The 13,498-nt window shown below is 40.2% G+C and overlaps 2 protein-coding genes across 5 annotated transcripts in view; one reads left to right on the forward strand and one right to left on the reverse strand.

The window, feature by feature from the left end:
• gsta.1 (glutathione S-transferase, alpha tandem duplicate 1) overlaps positions 1-1,416 on the forward strand; it is a 2,415-nt gene extending 999 nt beyond the window's left edge. For both annotated transcript variants that reach the window (XM_061286139.1, XM_061286140.1), the window contains exons 4-7: positions 125-257; positions 389-524; positions 593-718; positions 821-1,416. In XM_061286139.1, coding sequence (XP_061142123.1) covers positions 125-257; positions 389-524; positions 593-718; positions 821-958 — 533 coding nt within the window. In that variant the 3' untranslated portion in view covers positions 959-1,416. The remainder of the gene's footprint in view (positions 1-124; positions 258-388; positions 525-592; positions 719-820) is intronic.
• Positions 1,237-13,293, reverse strand: LOC133158742 (1-acyl-sn-glycerol-3-phosphate acyltransferase epsilon-like). Of its 3 annotated transcripts, XM_061286136.1 has the most exons (11): positions 12,528-13,285; positions 12,092-12,161; positions 11,901-12,016; positions 11,737-11,826; positions 11,172-11,262; positions 9,869-10,030; positions 8,083-8,206; positions 2,107-2,189; positions 1,914-2,015; positions 1,583-1,670; positions 1,237-1,483 (listed from the first exon to the last, which is right to left on the reverse strand). In XM_061286136.1, exons 1-11 carry the CDS (start codon positions 12,744-12,746, stop codon positions 1,441-1,443), a joined length of 1,188 nt encoding a protein of 395 aa, XP_061142120.1. In that variant the 5' UTR covers positions 12,747-13,285; the 3' UTR covers positions 1,237-1,440. The 3 variants fall into 3 exon arrangements, with proteins under 3 accessions (XP_061142120.1, XP_061142122.1, XP_061142121.1); XM_061286137.1 differs by lacking the exons at positions 1,237-1,483; positions 1,583-1,670; positions 1,914-2,015; positions 2,107-2,189 and adding an exon at positions 3,606-6,135 and having other exon boundaries at positions 12,528-13,293; XM_061286138.1 differs by lacking the exons at positions 8,083-8,206; positions 9,869-10,030; positions 11,172-11,262; ... (2 more) ...; positions 12,092-12,161; positions 12,528-13,285 and adding an exon at positions 2,639-2,789.
• Positions 13,294-13,498: the final 205 nt, after the last annotated feature.

Consider the following 13,498-nt stretch of genomic DNA (forward strand, 5'->3'; position numbering starts at 1 on the left):
TCAAGTCAATAATGATTTACCTGAGATTAGCCGAAATAGCACAATTGACCTTTGTGCAGGTCAACTTTGTCACAATGTTTCAGCATGTTTGACTGGGAGTGGCCCATGAACGCTCTCTTTGTAGATGGAGACCTCATGTTCCAACAAGTGCCCATGGTGGAAATCGACGGAATGAAGCTCATTCAGACTAAGGCCATCTTGAATTACATTGCAGAAAAATACAATCTGCATGGAAAAGATATCAAAGATCGTGTTAAGTATGAACCATAAATCTAATAACTTTGAAATATTTGTCCCAATCAGTCTATTTTTTTTCCATTTGGAAATAATAAAAATAATGAGGCTGTCATTGTTAGCCGTGAAGACCAAAATTTAATCCTGTCCTCAGGATCAACATGTACACAGAAGGACTGATGGACCTCATGGAAATGATCATGATTCTGCCCTTCTCTCAAAACACCAAGACCAAACTGGGCAACATCGAAACCAAAGCAAAAGAGCGCTACCTTCCTGTGTTTGAAAAGGTAGTCTCACAAAAGGCACAAAAGGTTAGCTTGCTCTAGACTGTTTAAAAATGCGGAGGTTGTTGCAGCAACTGTTGGATCACATTTACCTGGTGGGAGGTCGCTTGAGCGTTGCGGATGTGCTCCTAATGGAATGCACACTCATGCTGGAGGAGAAGTTTGTGGGGATCCTTGCAGACTTTCCTAATGTCAAGGTGTGTATGCAACAAAGGAGTCATTCAAAAGTACTATGGGTGTGTAGACTTTTTATATCAACTAAAAATGCATGTGTGACACTCACCCGTGTCTCTTCTCAGGCTTTTCAGGGCCGCATGTCGAAAAATCCAGCCATTTCCAGATTCCTGCAGCCGGGAAGCAAGAGGAAGCCTCAGCCCGATGACGTCTACATCAAAACTGTAAAAGGGGTCTTCGACCTAAACATATCATTTCCATAAAATGCCCTCAACTTTCTAAATGACTGAAAGTTAAAAGTTAGTGATGAATTAGATTCAATAGTTCATTAAAGGCAAGATATAACTAAATAAACATGCTGCTGTGCTTTGTTCAGTCAAAGTCTGTTGGTTTGTCAGGAAATCAATGCTCTAGTTTCCTCTGGAATTTATATAAAATGTATTTAGTTTTCCTGGTATGACAAATATTCAAGAGTTTTCACCTGATTTCCTCTCAGGACCTTAGTACATCTACTAATAAAAAATATGATGCAACAATCAAACAAATGTATGTTTTTCTTTATTTATTGTGAGCATGTGTGAGCACGTGTCAGTTACAGTTTTTTAGTTGTTGTTTTTTTGGTATTGCGCGGAGGGATCGAATGCTCTCACCACTTGGAATTTAAGCAAAGTAAAAATGCTTGATCTGTATTATGAAAATAAAATTTGGAATCATGTTGGAATGCTTTTCCGCGTCTCCTCTTCAATCACACCACCATCCCAAGCAAAAGTCGGAACACCATCAACAAACTGCCGAAAGAAAGCGTCCACCGTGACACAAATGCTACTTGTGTAGACTTTGAAACAAGTCAGACAAATGTGTGTATGGATCACAAGTTTAATTCTGACCTTAGAATTGTCATAATTCCAGCTGGCAGCAGTTTGCCAGACTGCTTGTACCTGGTGCCCATCACCACGGCAAGGAGCCCGGAGGCGACTGCAACAACACAATTGAGGGAAAATTGAGCACTTTGATTTCAAGTGCATCCGAATCAACCCATTGTGTCTTCAAGTTGGTGTTTACATTGGACTAATCTACTATATTAATACATATTAATGTGTATTAGAATTACTTAATCAATTTTTTTTTTTTAGCTTTTCCCAGATACACACACACACACACACACTCACAACTACCTGTACTTGTAAAAGAGTGAGTGTTTTCCCCTCTGATACTCACACAATGACACCTTGATGTCAGTGGGCTTGTTGGAGACGTTGTAGGCGCCAAAAGCAGACAGTCCACCGAAGACCAAGCCGGCCATCAGAGACATGACACTGCCTTGAAAAGGCACACGATGCTGATCACGACTTGTTTTCTTTTTCTTACATGAGAGAAGATGTCACTAAAGAAACTTAGTATGTATCTCAACCTTTTCTCTTGTAGCCCATATATCCTCCCAGCAAGATGGCAGCAGCGTAGCCATATCCAACCCAGTCAATGGCCATTGAGAATCTGAGCACACAGTTCAGTTTGAATTGGATTAATATTGGTCTTGCACTACAAATCTTTGTGCGGTTGTTGCACTTTTTTTAATAACCAAAATAATTCACTAAATAGTGTTTTTACAGTACATTCCTTGTTTCATTACTTTTTTAACCAAATACCACTTAGTCCCCCAATTACAGGGCCATAATGACAAATATTAAATAACTTTTTACAACACTGCAAGTTCTGTTGAATGTTGCTCTTGGGATGCCCCCTTGTGGTAACTTAGCCCAAAATGTTTTTTTAGCTGTGACACTTTCTTCAGTTGGCCACTAGATGTTGCTGTTGATTGAACATCATAACCCAAGGCACAAATCACTGTATTAACTGTACGGCGACGGTTTTTAAAAACTAAATGTTAATTACATGGATGTACTGTATGTCATACTGCGTTTTCAGACTTTATAAGAACATACCTTGCGTTTAAACGAAGTAAAAGTCCAGGAAAACGATCCTGCTGCACTATACTTCCGTTTTCATTAGGACACAATTGGACGCATGCGCAGTATAGACCGTGTTACATTCACGTACAGCACTCAAAATAGAACGTTAGCATTTTTCAAAAGTTTACTCAAAAAGTCCCTTTTCTAATCGAAGAAAAACTGCCCCAGAGCATAATTTTACCACCATCATTATTCAATACAGGTTTTGTCTACTGCCCAAAACATAAAGGTCCAATTCGTCGTGGATACAATGGGGTGTGTAGACTTTTTATGTTCCGTATGAAGGATTTTAATGGGGGGGAAAATCATTTTCATTCCCCTATTCCCCCCATTATTTCAAATAAATTAAATAGGAAGCAAGCAAGCGTGGTTTCCCTTTGAGAATGTGAGTCCATACGAAGGGCGGAGGCTGACAAGTGCATTTCAGAACTGGTATAACAGGACTCTTTCAATGGAGTAGGCCAAGGGCCATACTCTGACAGTCTGTAAAATGACATCTTCGAGGAAAATAGAAAATTATCTCTGATAGGGAAAAGGTTTTATGGGCTATTGAATGATGATAACCACTTATGTGTTACTTGCATTCCTGAAAATAACCAATCCATCCATTTTCTTCGACACCACAGGGCAGAGAGAGACATCCATTTACAATCAGTCATACAATGCCTATGGACAATTTGCTAACTACTTGCATCACCATGCTGGCCCCATAATAATTTCAGCATTCCTCAAAACAAATAAATTTTAAAAAGCTAACAAAACACACTAAGAAAGTTAATGGAGCATGATGAAATGGCACATTTAACAGAATGTCTCTAGGGGGCAGAAAGACAAACTAATTCATCAGTGCAGCCAAGTGAAACACAATGCAGAAATGCACTGGGAAAAGTGTCACTCGGGCACTTCTGCATCTTTGTTTGCAACACATACACAGTGAATCTTTCCAAGGGAAGGAGGGACACTTTATTCCAATGAAGCTATATACCCATAACCACAACACATTAACTTGGCATTTAGTCAAAACCTGTAAATCATACAGTATCGCATTTCTGAGCAAAATAGGCCACTACAAGTGCAGAGTGTGAGCGCACGGGGCCGCTGAACGCCTCGGTGACGTCAACACTGCAAAGAGCCGCTGAGGTCCTCCAGCCGAGGGAGGGATGAGAACCCGCTCCTCCAAAGAGAAGGCACACGTTTGCGCAAAGAGTTGGCATTTGTAAATGCTGTCTACAGAAAACCAATTCCTGACAGGATAAAAGTTCTTATAAAATATCATGAAAAAAGGTCATATAGGAACGAGGAAGATGACTGAACTGAGTGAGGTATTGCAGCACAGTGTAAAAACTTGACATTTACCTTAAAATAGACCTCTGACCAACTCCGGGATTGCAAATTTGCAAAGTGAGTTAGGGGAAAAAGGGAGACACAGTAGATAGAACATAACGACAATTCACAAACTGCTTTACACAATACAGAGTTGTGTGGGTGTATAGAGTATAATACAAATGGCTTTGTGTTTACATGGCTTTGTAAGCTTTTTTGCTTTAAGCAAGGTAGATCTTTTCATGTTACATGGAAACGAAAACAAACATTCAAGACTAGTAAAGCCATATAGATTCCAGACAAAGTGGCATTGCTTCACTTAAAACACGTCGAACATTGTGGCAAAGATTTGGCAAGTTACTTTTTTTCCCCGTTTAAAGCCATCTTTTACTTAGTACAACACTGTATTTATAATTCCTTCTGAGGGTCATTTTAAATGCACATCTATGATGCAACAATCAAATATGATTAGTATATAATATGAGTGTATTTTAGCAATTCCACTGAGGGTTTTACGTTTTTTTATTTTATTTTTATATTTTGCATGGTAGGCCACAACTTATGCTTTGGCCAGTTGCATATAATCTGCTGTTCGTATATTCTGCAGCCCTGCTATAAATGGAACAATTTTTATAGTGACATGGACTCATGAGATTAATACTTATGATGCCTCAACTTGTCATCTTCAACATAATGCAAACATTTATTCAACAGCTTTAATTCAACATTCATTTGAACTATTAAAGCCAAATATTTATACTGTGTAAAGTGCCGCAGTTGTTAAACTGATAAACCCGTAAAGTAGAATGATGTTGCGTTCGCCACACCCAAAGTTATTTGAATGTTCAAGTGGAACCCCTAAAGTACAACAACCCAAACATCAAACAGTTCAACTAAATTGTTCAGAAAAATGGGCGGCGTGAGGAGATTTTTCCACAACTTGAGCTCAGTGCTCCATTAGTATATTTACTCTTGCAACAATATTAGATAAAACATCTAGCTAGCTAACTCAGTCCTCCCATTTTGTATGCAACATATCTTCATGGAGGTCTGAGGGTAGTGGGAACCTGTCCAAGATAACATGGGGCGAGAGGCAACGGAGTGCACACCCTGGACTGATCACCAGTCAATCACAGGGCATAAACGTATCGACAAAGCACCATTAGGCTTACTTCACACCTAAAGACAATTAGTTCTCAAGCGAGCAAACAAACATGCTTATGGAAAGCATAAGGAAGCCAAAGTTACCTGGCGAAAACAATTTCACTTGTACGGACTAATTTGACACTGCCAAATTGTTAGTTTCTGATGACAGTCTTAAAGCGATTAGCTCATCTCACATTCTTTTCGACATGAGGAAAGTCAACCCTATCAAAGAACACATATGTTGTTCGACTTTGGAGGTTCCACAAGACTCAACCAAAAAAAAAAAAAAAGATCAGAACAAACTCAGTGCAAATTAGGAACGTGGCACTTTGCTTTTAGAACACCAACACGTAATTCATAAACTCAACTTGAAGAATAAATTGACTATTAGCATCAAAGATAGTCAAAGAGAGAAATTGGCCAATTTCTGTTGGAACAAGGAAGAACAAGCAAGGACATGTTTGGCTGATGAGAGCGAATTGGGAGGTTGGGGGTGGGGAGTTGATTATGCGACTATTTCTGGCTCGTCTGAGGAATTTTATGTAGTGTCTTTTGAACAAATCCACTGTTGTCTCCCCAAAGTCTGCTAATTTTAGGAAAACAAGCAGTAACGCAAGACGAATCATTCTTTGCATGATTTCGGCACAGTGAGTCACGTGCTGAGTGGGCGTGTGCGCCGGCTGTGTGATTGTACCGCAGTATTCTACTGCTGCAACACAACCCGTGCCGGAATACTGAAAGGAGGCGCTGCTTTTACGCGCCTTCCGGCCGTACGTTAAGGAAGTAAATTGACCCAAAGCCAACCTAGAAAAGTGCCGTACACCCAGGTCCTCCAGTACACCTTCCTGCCGGTGTCAGTCAGCAGCAGAGGTAGCGTCAGACCCCCCAAGACGAGCACGGCCGGGAGGGTTTTGCGGAGTCCCAGCGGGGAACGTCTGCCCTCCCCGGGGAAGCTGCATAGTTTGCCTCCATCACCACCCTCGTAGAAATCCGCCAGCAGCCTTTGAAAGAAGAGAGACATCTCTGAGGAATTCTTCTCAGGCGCACAAAAGAAGCTGCAATTTACCACTTCAAAATGCCTCCTAATCATATTGAACCAGCACCATTTGCACATGTGGTGATTATGACACATGCATTATTCACAAGGGGAAATCAAGGAAGCGATTGAAAAAACAGTCCAGGACGCACCAATCTATGTGATCTGCATATATGATTGTTGATAGATTGTTACAATGCAGCAAACTCTTCACTAAGTAACTTTTGCTGCTTTCATCTGGTTTATTTCATTCTTCTATTTCATCCCTCTTCGGTACACTGCACGCTGTTTTTTTTTTTGCTTGAACCAGTGAATTTCCATTCTGTGGTATCAACAATCCATTTTCTATAGCGTTTATGCTTGTGGATATTCTCACTGAACTAAACTATTTCCCTCTCGGGACATTGAATAGATTGCAACCGGACTCCTCTGATTGTCTTAGAAGACATATGGCCTCGCATCCGAGAAGGCTCATGCAACAAGGCTTGGTTAGGTCTGATCAGCATGCACTGGTGTGGGAAAGCCAACTATTTATGTTCCAAGTTGGAGGTAGGCCCTACCACATATTATAAACATAGTGGCAGCATAGGTCAAATGAACTCTGCAAGTCATTACAATGGAGAGAAGGCAGGAATGCAATTACAGAGATCCCGTACTGGAAGACTCAACATTTATCAGTCTTTGCCAATTTTGTATTTTATGGTTGACTATATTTAAATAAACCAATTATTGAACACTTTAGGAGGGGAAGACAATGCATATGTTACAGGACTGTTGTAAAATGCTCAGTTGGCTGGATTAAATAACAGCGCTTCACACACACCCGCACACACATTCACACTGATATTTTCTCACAAGAGCGACATAAAAAGATGAGAAAAATTGTTTCCGTTAATGGCTTCACTTCAAACAGTCTTCTGCCATCTCTCGCAGCACTTTGCCATAATTTTAGGATAAGTTCCCAAAAGAGATGAAAGTCAAAGGTACTATAGGGCTGGCTAAGATGAAGCACTCCCTCCATAGCTCAGAGGCAAAATTCTCTACAATTTGTATCAGGTCATCATAGTTGCTGTCAAGCTTCTCCTGCACTCCTAATGACTGGATTCAAATTATAGACGTGGTAAATAATGCAGTTCTGCAGTGATACAGGTGTACTTGGAAATTATTTGATATATTTTTTTATCTCATTAATAATTATTTATTTTCTGCAGATATATTGTCTGCTAACTGAAAAATGTAATAAAGACATCAAGAATTGAAATTGTAGTGCAGACAACAATAGTAAGTCTTTACAGATAAGTGTGTGTTAAACTGATTTTGAAAAAGTAAGACACTTATTAAATTGAAGTGTATTTGACTATAATTCACCTTACAAGCGGGATACTTTGTGTAGCACAGCTCACAAATAACCACAGGAACTGAAGCCAGATGAATAAACCTTCATGGATTTTTTTTTTTAAACCTTGAGTTTTCTTTCAGAATAGCCCTGCAAATACAACCCATTGAATGGAAATAATTCCTATTCAATATGCGCACATAAAAATTCTAACAAATTTGATGTTGAAAAAAAGTGGCTTATGCCAACATATCTAGTAAAGCTTTCTTTTATTAGTAATGGTTCTTCATAAAAGAGGTTATAGGTGAGACCAACCCTCATCAATATCTGTAAAATATTGTGTCCACTGAGAAATTAAAAGAAGAAAAAAAAAAAAGTCAATGGTGACAGTCGTTCATAGTATGCAAAGCAAAATATTTCTCTCATGTTATTACTGAGTAGTGTTTGCCCCGATTTTTTTGTTTGGGTTGACTGTGACATCAGTCAAGCAGGACAGGATGCATCAATAAGAGAGCGTGCGAGCAAAACAGAACTGCTGGTTTGCTGGATGATTGAATTCGCTGCACGTACACTCACCGGTCCTTGATTTCAAAGCGCTCGTGCAGCCACCTGCGGAAGAAGTGCGGCTCGGGAGGAATTTCCTTGACATGCACACGCTCAAAGTGGATGTGGACTCTCGGACATTCTTTGCACAGGAATTCTGCGGAGAAAAAAAAGAAAACAATAATAAGAAGACTAAACAAAAACAGGAAGAGTCTTTCAGCGGAGCAGCACGTTAAGAGTGAATCAGTTGCTTTTGGGTGAAGTCTGGTTGTGCGCCGTGTGGTGCCGCCAGCCGTAAATGGAGAACAATTTGGATTAGCCTTACTGAAGAAGATCTGAATCAAATCACACCTCCAGCAAGGTACCCATCACCTAGGGAAATCAAGGATGGAACGACAAAGTATCTTGGCACTTAACAGCTTAAACGAGTTTTATCGAGCTTCAGAACTTCCCCCTGGATCCGATGGGACCAGATGTGATACAATGAGACAGAAGCATAAAAAAAATGACTCGCTGATTTGAGGAGACATGAGAGCGATACAAGTGTCGGAACATGTCAAATGGGATATCTGTACTGCAGTACAGTGAGGTCATACTGAGTAAATCATTAGCCTTGTCACTCCCAAGTCAAATAATATAATTCAAAACAAAGCAAAGCACCACAAGTGACCAGGAAAGTGCGAACGCTCAAGGCTACACGTGAATCTCCTGAGGATTTAAACTTCCTGTTTCCACAACAGCCAATCGTATCCGGCAAACATGGTGCAGCGGCCAAGAGGGGAAACCTAGTGGAAGTCAACAGCAGAAAGCCGTTTTACTTCGAGCCTGACATGAAATATTGGCTGTGAATAAACACTGGCTGCTCAGCTCAGTGAGAGTGGGAAAAAAAAGAATCTTGGACTAGGACTTCCTTGCTTTCATGGGGGTAGGCATCATGTGTTTTTGAGTTGTTAGGGCTGCTGAGTCTGACCAGGGGTTGACTTCAGAATAAAACCTCACTAAGGCATAAAGAGCAGTTGGATCATTTTTCCCTGCTGTCCAAGCGGCACGCATCAAGAAGCTACTGATGACCGGTCACAAAACACGCAGATTAGCTCATTGTTACAACTGTGTTTTGCCACTGAAAATCTCAACAAAGGAGTTATCAATCCATTTCCAATGTGTGAGATTACATACACTCATTATCTTGATTTCAGTTCGAACCTTTAGATGTTCGATATGACTTAACCAGCATGGAATGTAATCATTTTACATTTTATTCAAATTTGTTTTTAATTCTAAAAACATTTGCAAGCCAAAACCAACTTTCTTGTTTATTATTCTTTGATTATACCTCCTGTGTCTGAGTCATGAGCATGCACATACATATTCACTCACTCGACCAAAGTCACCTTCGCCTCATGACATCAGGAAGTGCGTGAGGAGGAAGAAGAAGTTTTGCCCACTTGATCGTTTTGGTGTTGTTTATCCCTGACAGTGAGGGGATGTTTTTTCTAAATACTGCTGGCAAATTGCAGTAATGAAAAAATCCAAAACAGGGAGTCATGCTGCTGACAGGAAGCCCGCAACAGCAGTAGGTAATTTTGGCTTTGTGATTAATTCCTGAGGGCCTTGTTAGAATGTTGCCGAATCGATCGTACAACAGCCTGCTTGGTTGTGGAATTGCTGATTAACAAAGAATGCTTGGCATTTCTTCTTCCTAACAGTTTTTAAAGTGGCTTTGAAGTGAGCAATAATTTGCAATCCACAATTACTAGAATAACTACACAACAATTAAGTTAAATTAAATCAAGTGATGATGAGCAGCAGTGACATGTACCTGGCATTGAAGGCGCTGGTTTTCTTTGGCGGTCGGCGCCAAGCGTTCCCTCGTAGGCCACCGTGACGTCATACACGGCATCCAAGTAGCCCCTCATGGTCTCGAGGGCGATGTGTGAAGCTTTCATTCGGGGCGTTAGTGTGTGTCGCAGAACCGCCAGCCCTGCACAAAAAAGACATTTATTTACTTTAGTGTGGGTTGGACTGGATTTCTGGCAGTGTTTGGGAAGCATCTCATTTCCACACACTATGCTTCCGAGCTACATGTGTATGCAGCTCATATTTTATTTATTGCATGGCTCTTATGAGTTTATAGAAATACTCTGAACTTCAAATTGCAAGACTTTGGCGGATGCTTGACTTGCTGAGGGAGAACCCATCGCATAAATAAACAAAGAAAAATCACTTTTTTTTCTCTTTTTTTTTTTTAAATTCTTCTTAATGCTCAATAGCTGACATGAATCTAGATGATGTCATGCTGTTCAGGCTCAGGTGGTCTGCAGTTTGCAAAGTATCATGTAACTGGAGAACACAGTCAGCCAGCGAAAATGCTTGGGCTGAGAGGTCACTTACTGTGCAGTATGTTCAGTGGGGAAGCGGCGCGTTCACTGTTCACTAATGCCTCACAAACAGCAGATAATGTCATGTGCATGTCAGCTCCTGTGAGTGATTTGGATTAATGGTGGGGGTGACATTAAAGCTGGAACTCTGAGATACATTCTATTTCACAGAGAGGGGTGAGCATGACCTCGATGTCAGATGAAACTCGTTAAAGCATAAAATCCAGGAAAGCCAAAAATGTTTTAAGCCAATCATCTATTTTATTAAACAACTTTCCTTTTGATCAGATAAAATGTTTGATTAGATAGTCTAAAGTCTGTCTCGCACTAAGTGGCAAAAGTTTGCGAGTGCATGTAGAAAATGTTTTTTCTTTTGCCACGGTTGATTCAAAGTTGCAAAGATCGTTGGTTAAGCATCATTATAAGATGTGTAGTGCTTTATATTCAGCCATTAGCTTAGTTTAAACAGTCAATTTCCATCATTTCCTACTGAAGAAACGGTATTAAAACAAACTGAAAGTTGACCACTGTATAACGCATTGTGTTGAACCTTTAATTTCACAGTAAATAGTGGAGCATGTAGCGATAAGATCGTCTGCGTTTATATTGTAAATGTTTTCAGTATGTCAGTGGTCAAACGGTTGCTTGCACCAATGACCAGAGCTCTTAGACAGTTCTTTACAGACTGCGTGTGTCATCAGCACGTCGCAGTGCAGGCATCGCGGCTCGCTGTTAAGGCGGTACCTTCTTTCGTAGCAAAGGCCTGACTGTCGGTGATAACATTCTTGAGCTCGGGATTATAGCGTGTTCCTTCTGGGAAGATGACCAGGTACATCTGCGGGAAGAGAACAACGCTTTAACTTTTGACTCCGGGGGCAAAAAGGCGGTCAAGGAGAAAATTATAAAGCTGATCCATTACTATTGCGAGGGCTCTTAATGTCCATTATGGTCTCCAGTGCAATTTATGTACAATACAATACTGACACGCAAACGCTCATGCGCATGCACGCACACACATTAATGAAAACATTTGAGTCGGGGAAAAACGCAATCATGTTCTATGCAATAACACTAAAATGAAAACCATTGAGTTCAGGGCGCCATATAAGGAAAACATTTGTTTGATTCCAGAAACTTTCTGATACAAATGCATACATACAAACAAATCATTTAATCAAATGCAGAATGGTTGATTTCTTTGCTTAAAAAAATGTGTTTGGCTAATTATTTTGTCCTTTCATTCTTGTGTCAAAATCCACAATAAATAATACAGTTAGTTATTTAGTTAGTCAGTGTTGGTTATTCTTACTGGTGCTCCTGACTGATTCTGAGAGACGAGCTTCTTCATCATAGCCTCTTGGTTAAACTTGGCACTTCGTTTTACGTAGATCCCACCATGCTGACACAAAAAGAGCAACATGATGACAACGAGTGGACAAATCGGACATAAAAGCACTTACACAGGGGCATTACCTGAGAGAAATACCATCCGTAGAGTGGTAACCACTTGAGTCCATCTTTAAGAACATATCTGACATGACCGAGGGCACTCTGCCTGATTGCCAACATATCAGCAATGATCCAGTCCGCTAAAAAAGACGTTCAGAGAGCCTAAGTTGCAAGTTTCATTATGTTTAAGGCACATGTACATACACATGGTTTACCTGTACATTGATGATTGGACATATAGATCACATTCTCTTTCTTCTTTGGTATATCGCCATATATGATGATCTAGAGTGGATGGAGAGCACATTAATTTGTTTTTTTACACACTAATGTTGTTTTGTTCTTAATTTATGGGTAATTTCGTTTATTCTGTAGCATGATAGTGATTGAAATCTATAATCAACTTTTAGAACATTATATTTTAGTGTTCGTAAAGAGTTGTTACTACAAGTATGCTTGATGTTTGTTTTTTTGCACTCTACAGGTGTTCTATGAAGAGGTGTGGCTGCAAACTAAAGGAATGTAACCTTTCTTAACCGGGTTATCTGGTTTTGCTTGAAGACTGAGAGTCTCATTGAATTTAAATCATGCAACATTCATGTATTCACAACTGTTATCTAGTGCAGGTAGACAGGCATAACTCATACTTGCCTCCACTCCCGTGTAATTCTCGAAGAAGAAGAGGACCATGCTCTGGTAGATGCAGTATAGTCTGTCATCTAACGTGTGGTACAGTCTGGCCGGTAAAAGAGTGGAGAGGATGCGCCAGGCACCCCAAGAGAGCAAATAAGCAGGGGCTGTGCCCAGCATGACGGTGGCCGGAAACCAGTACCGGAGCGAGTACGTGTGCACGACGAGGGAGAGGAGCATGTTGTCACTTCACAACTTACTTAACCAACACCAAAAAAAAAGTTTCCAACTCCCTGACTACACTTGCTTTTCCTCACCCACTTCTGGCCTACTTATTAAACCACACCTGCCCGCACCAATCAGAATTACATAGTAAATCAAGTGAGGGACAGGCTAAAGCTAACTTTAACCTTGTGTGCATGACTCACTAAGCCGATCCGGGCTTCAATTACTCTTGAATACTGGCGTACTAAAACAAAATATATATCTTGTAGAAAGTATTTTACGTTATAGAAGTAACAGGATACCCCAGAGCACGAGTATCTTCTGTACAAGTTAGTCCTAACCGTTAGCCGACTCTATAAAGTATCTTGTAAGAAAATAATTTTTCAAATAAAAGCGACACTAAAACATAATTTATCGTAGGAAAGCTGGTCAGAGTGTTAGTTTAGCGGTCGCAAAGGAGCAGAAACTGAATAAAAAGTAGTCGTTTCTTCTTATCGGTTAGCTCGTTAAGACCTAGCTTCCGGCAGCAAACGTCATACACACTTCCATACGTAGCAACTCTACGTCACAAGAGTGAATATGATTGGTCCAATCCATTAATGGGCGTTCCTCATCTTAAAGAGACATGACAGTAAAGTAAAACCAATAAGTCGAGTACATGCGTACTTTACTGTATTTTGTACTTTACTGTATTTTTTATGTATTATAAAAATAGATGAAAATATATTGAAAGCTTCAACAATAATGAAGTCCAAATTGCATACTTT

The sequence above is a fragment of the Syngnathus typhle genome, linkage group LG8 (assembly GCF_033458585.1).
Source record: "Syngnathus typhle isolate RoL2023-S1 ecotype Sweden linkage group LG8, RoL_Styp_1.0, whole genome shotgun sequence".
NCBI lineage: Eukaryota > Metazoa > Chordata > Actinopteri > Syngnathiformes > Syngnathidae > Syngnathus > Syngnathus typhle.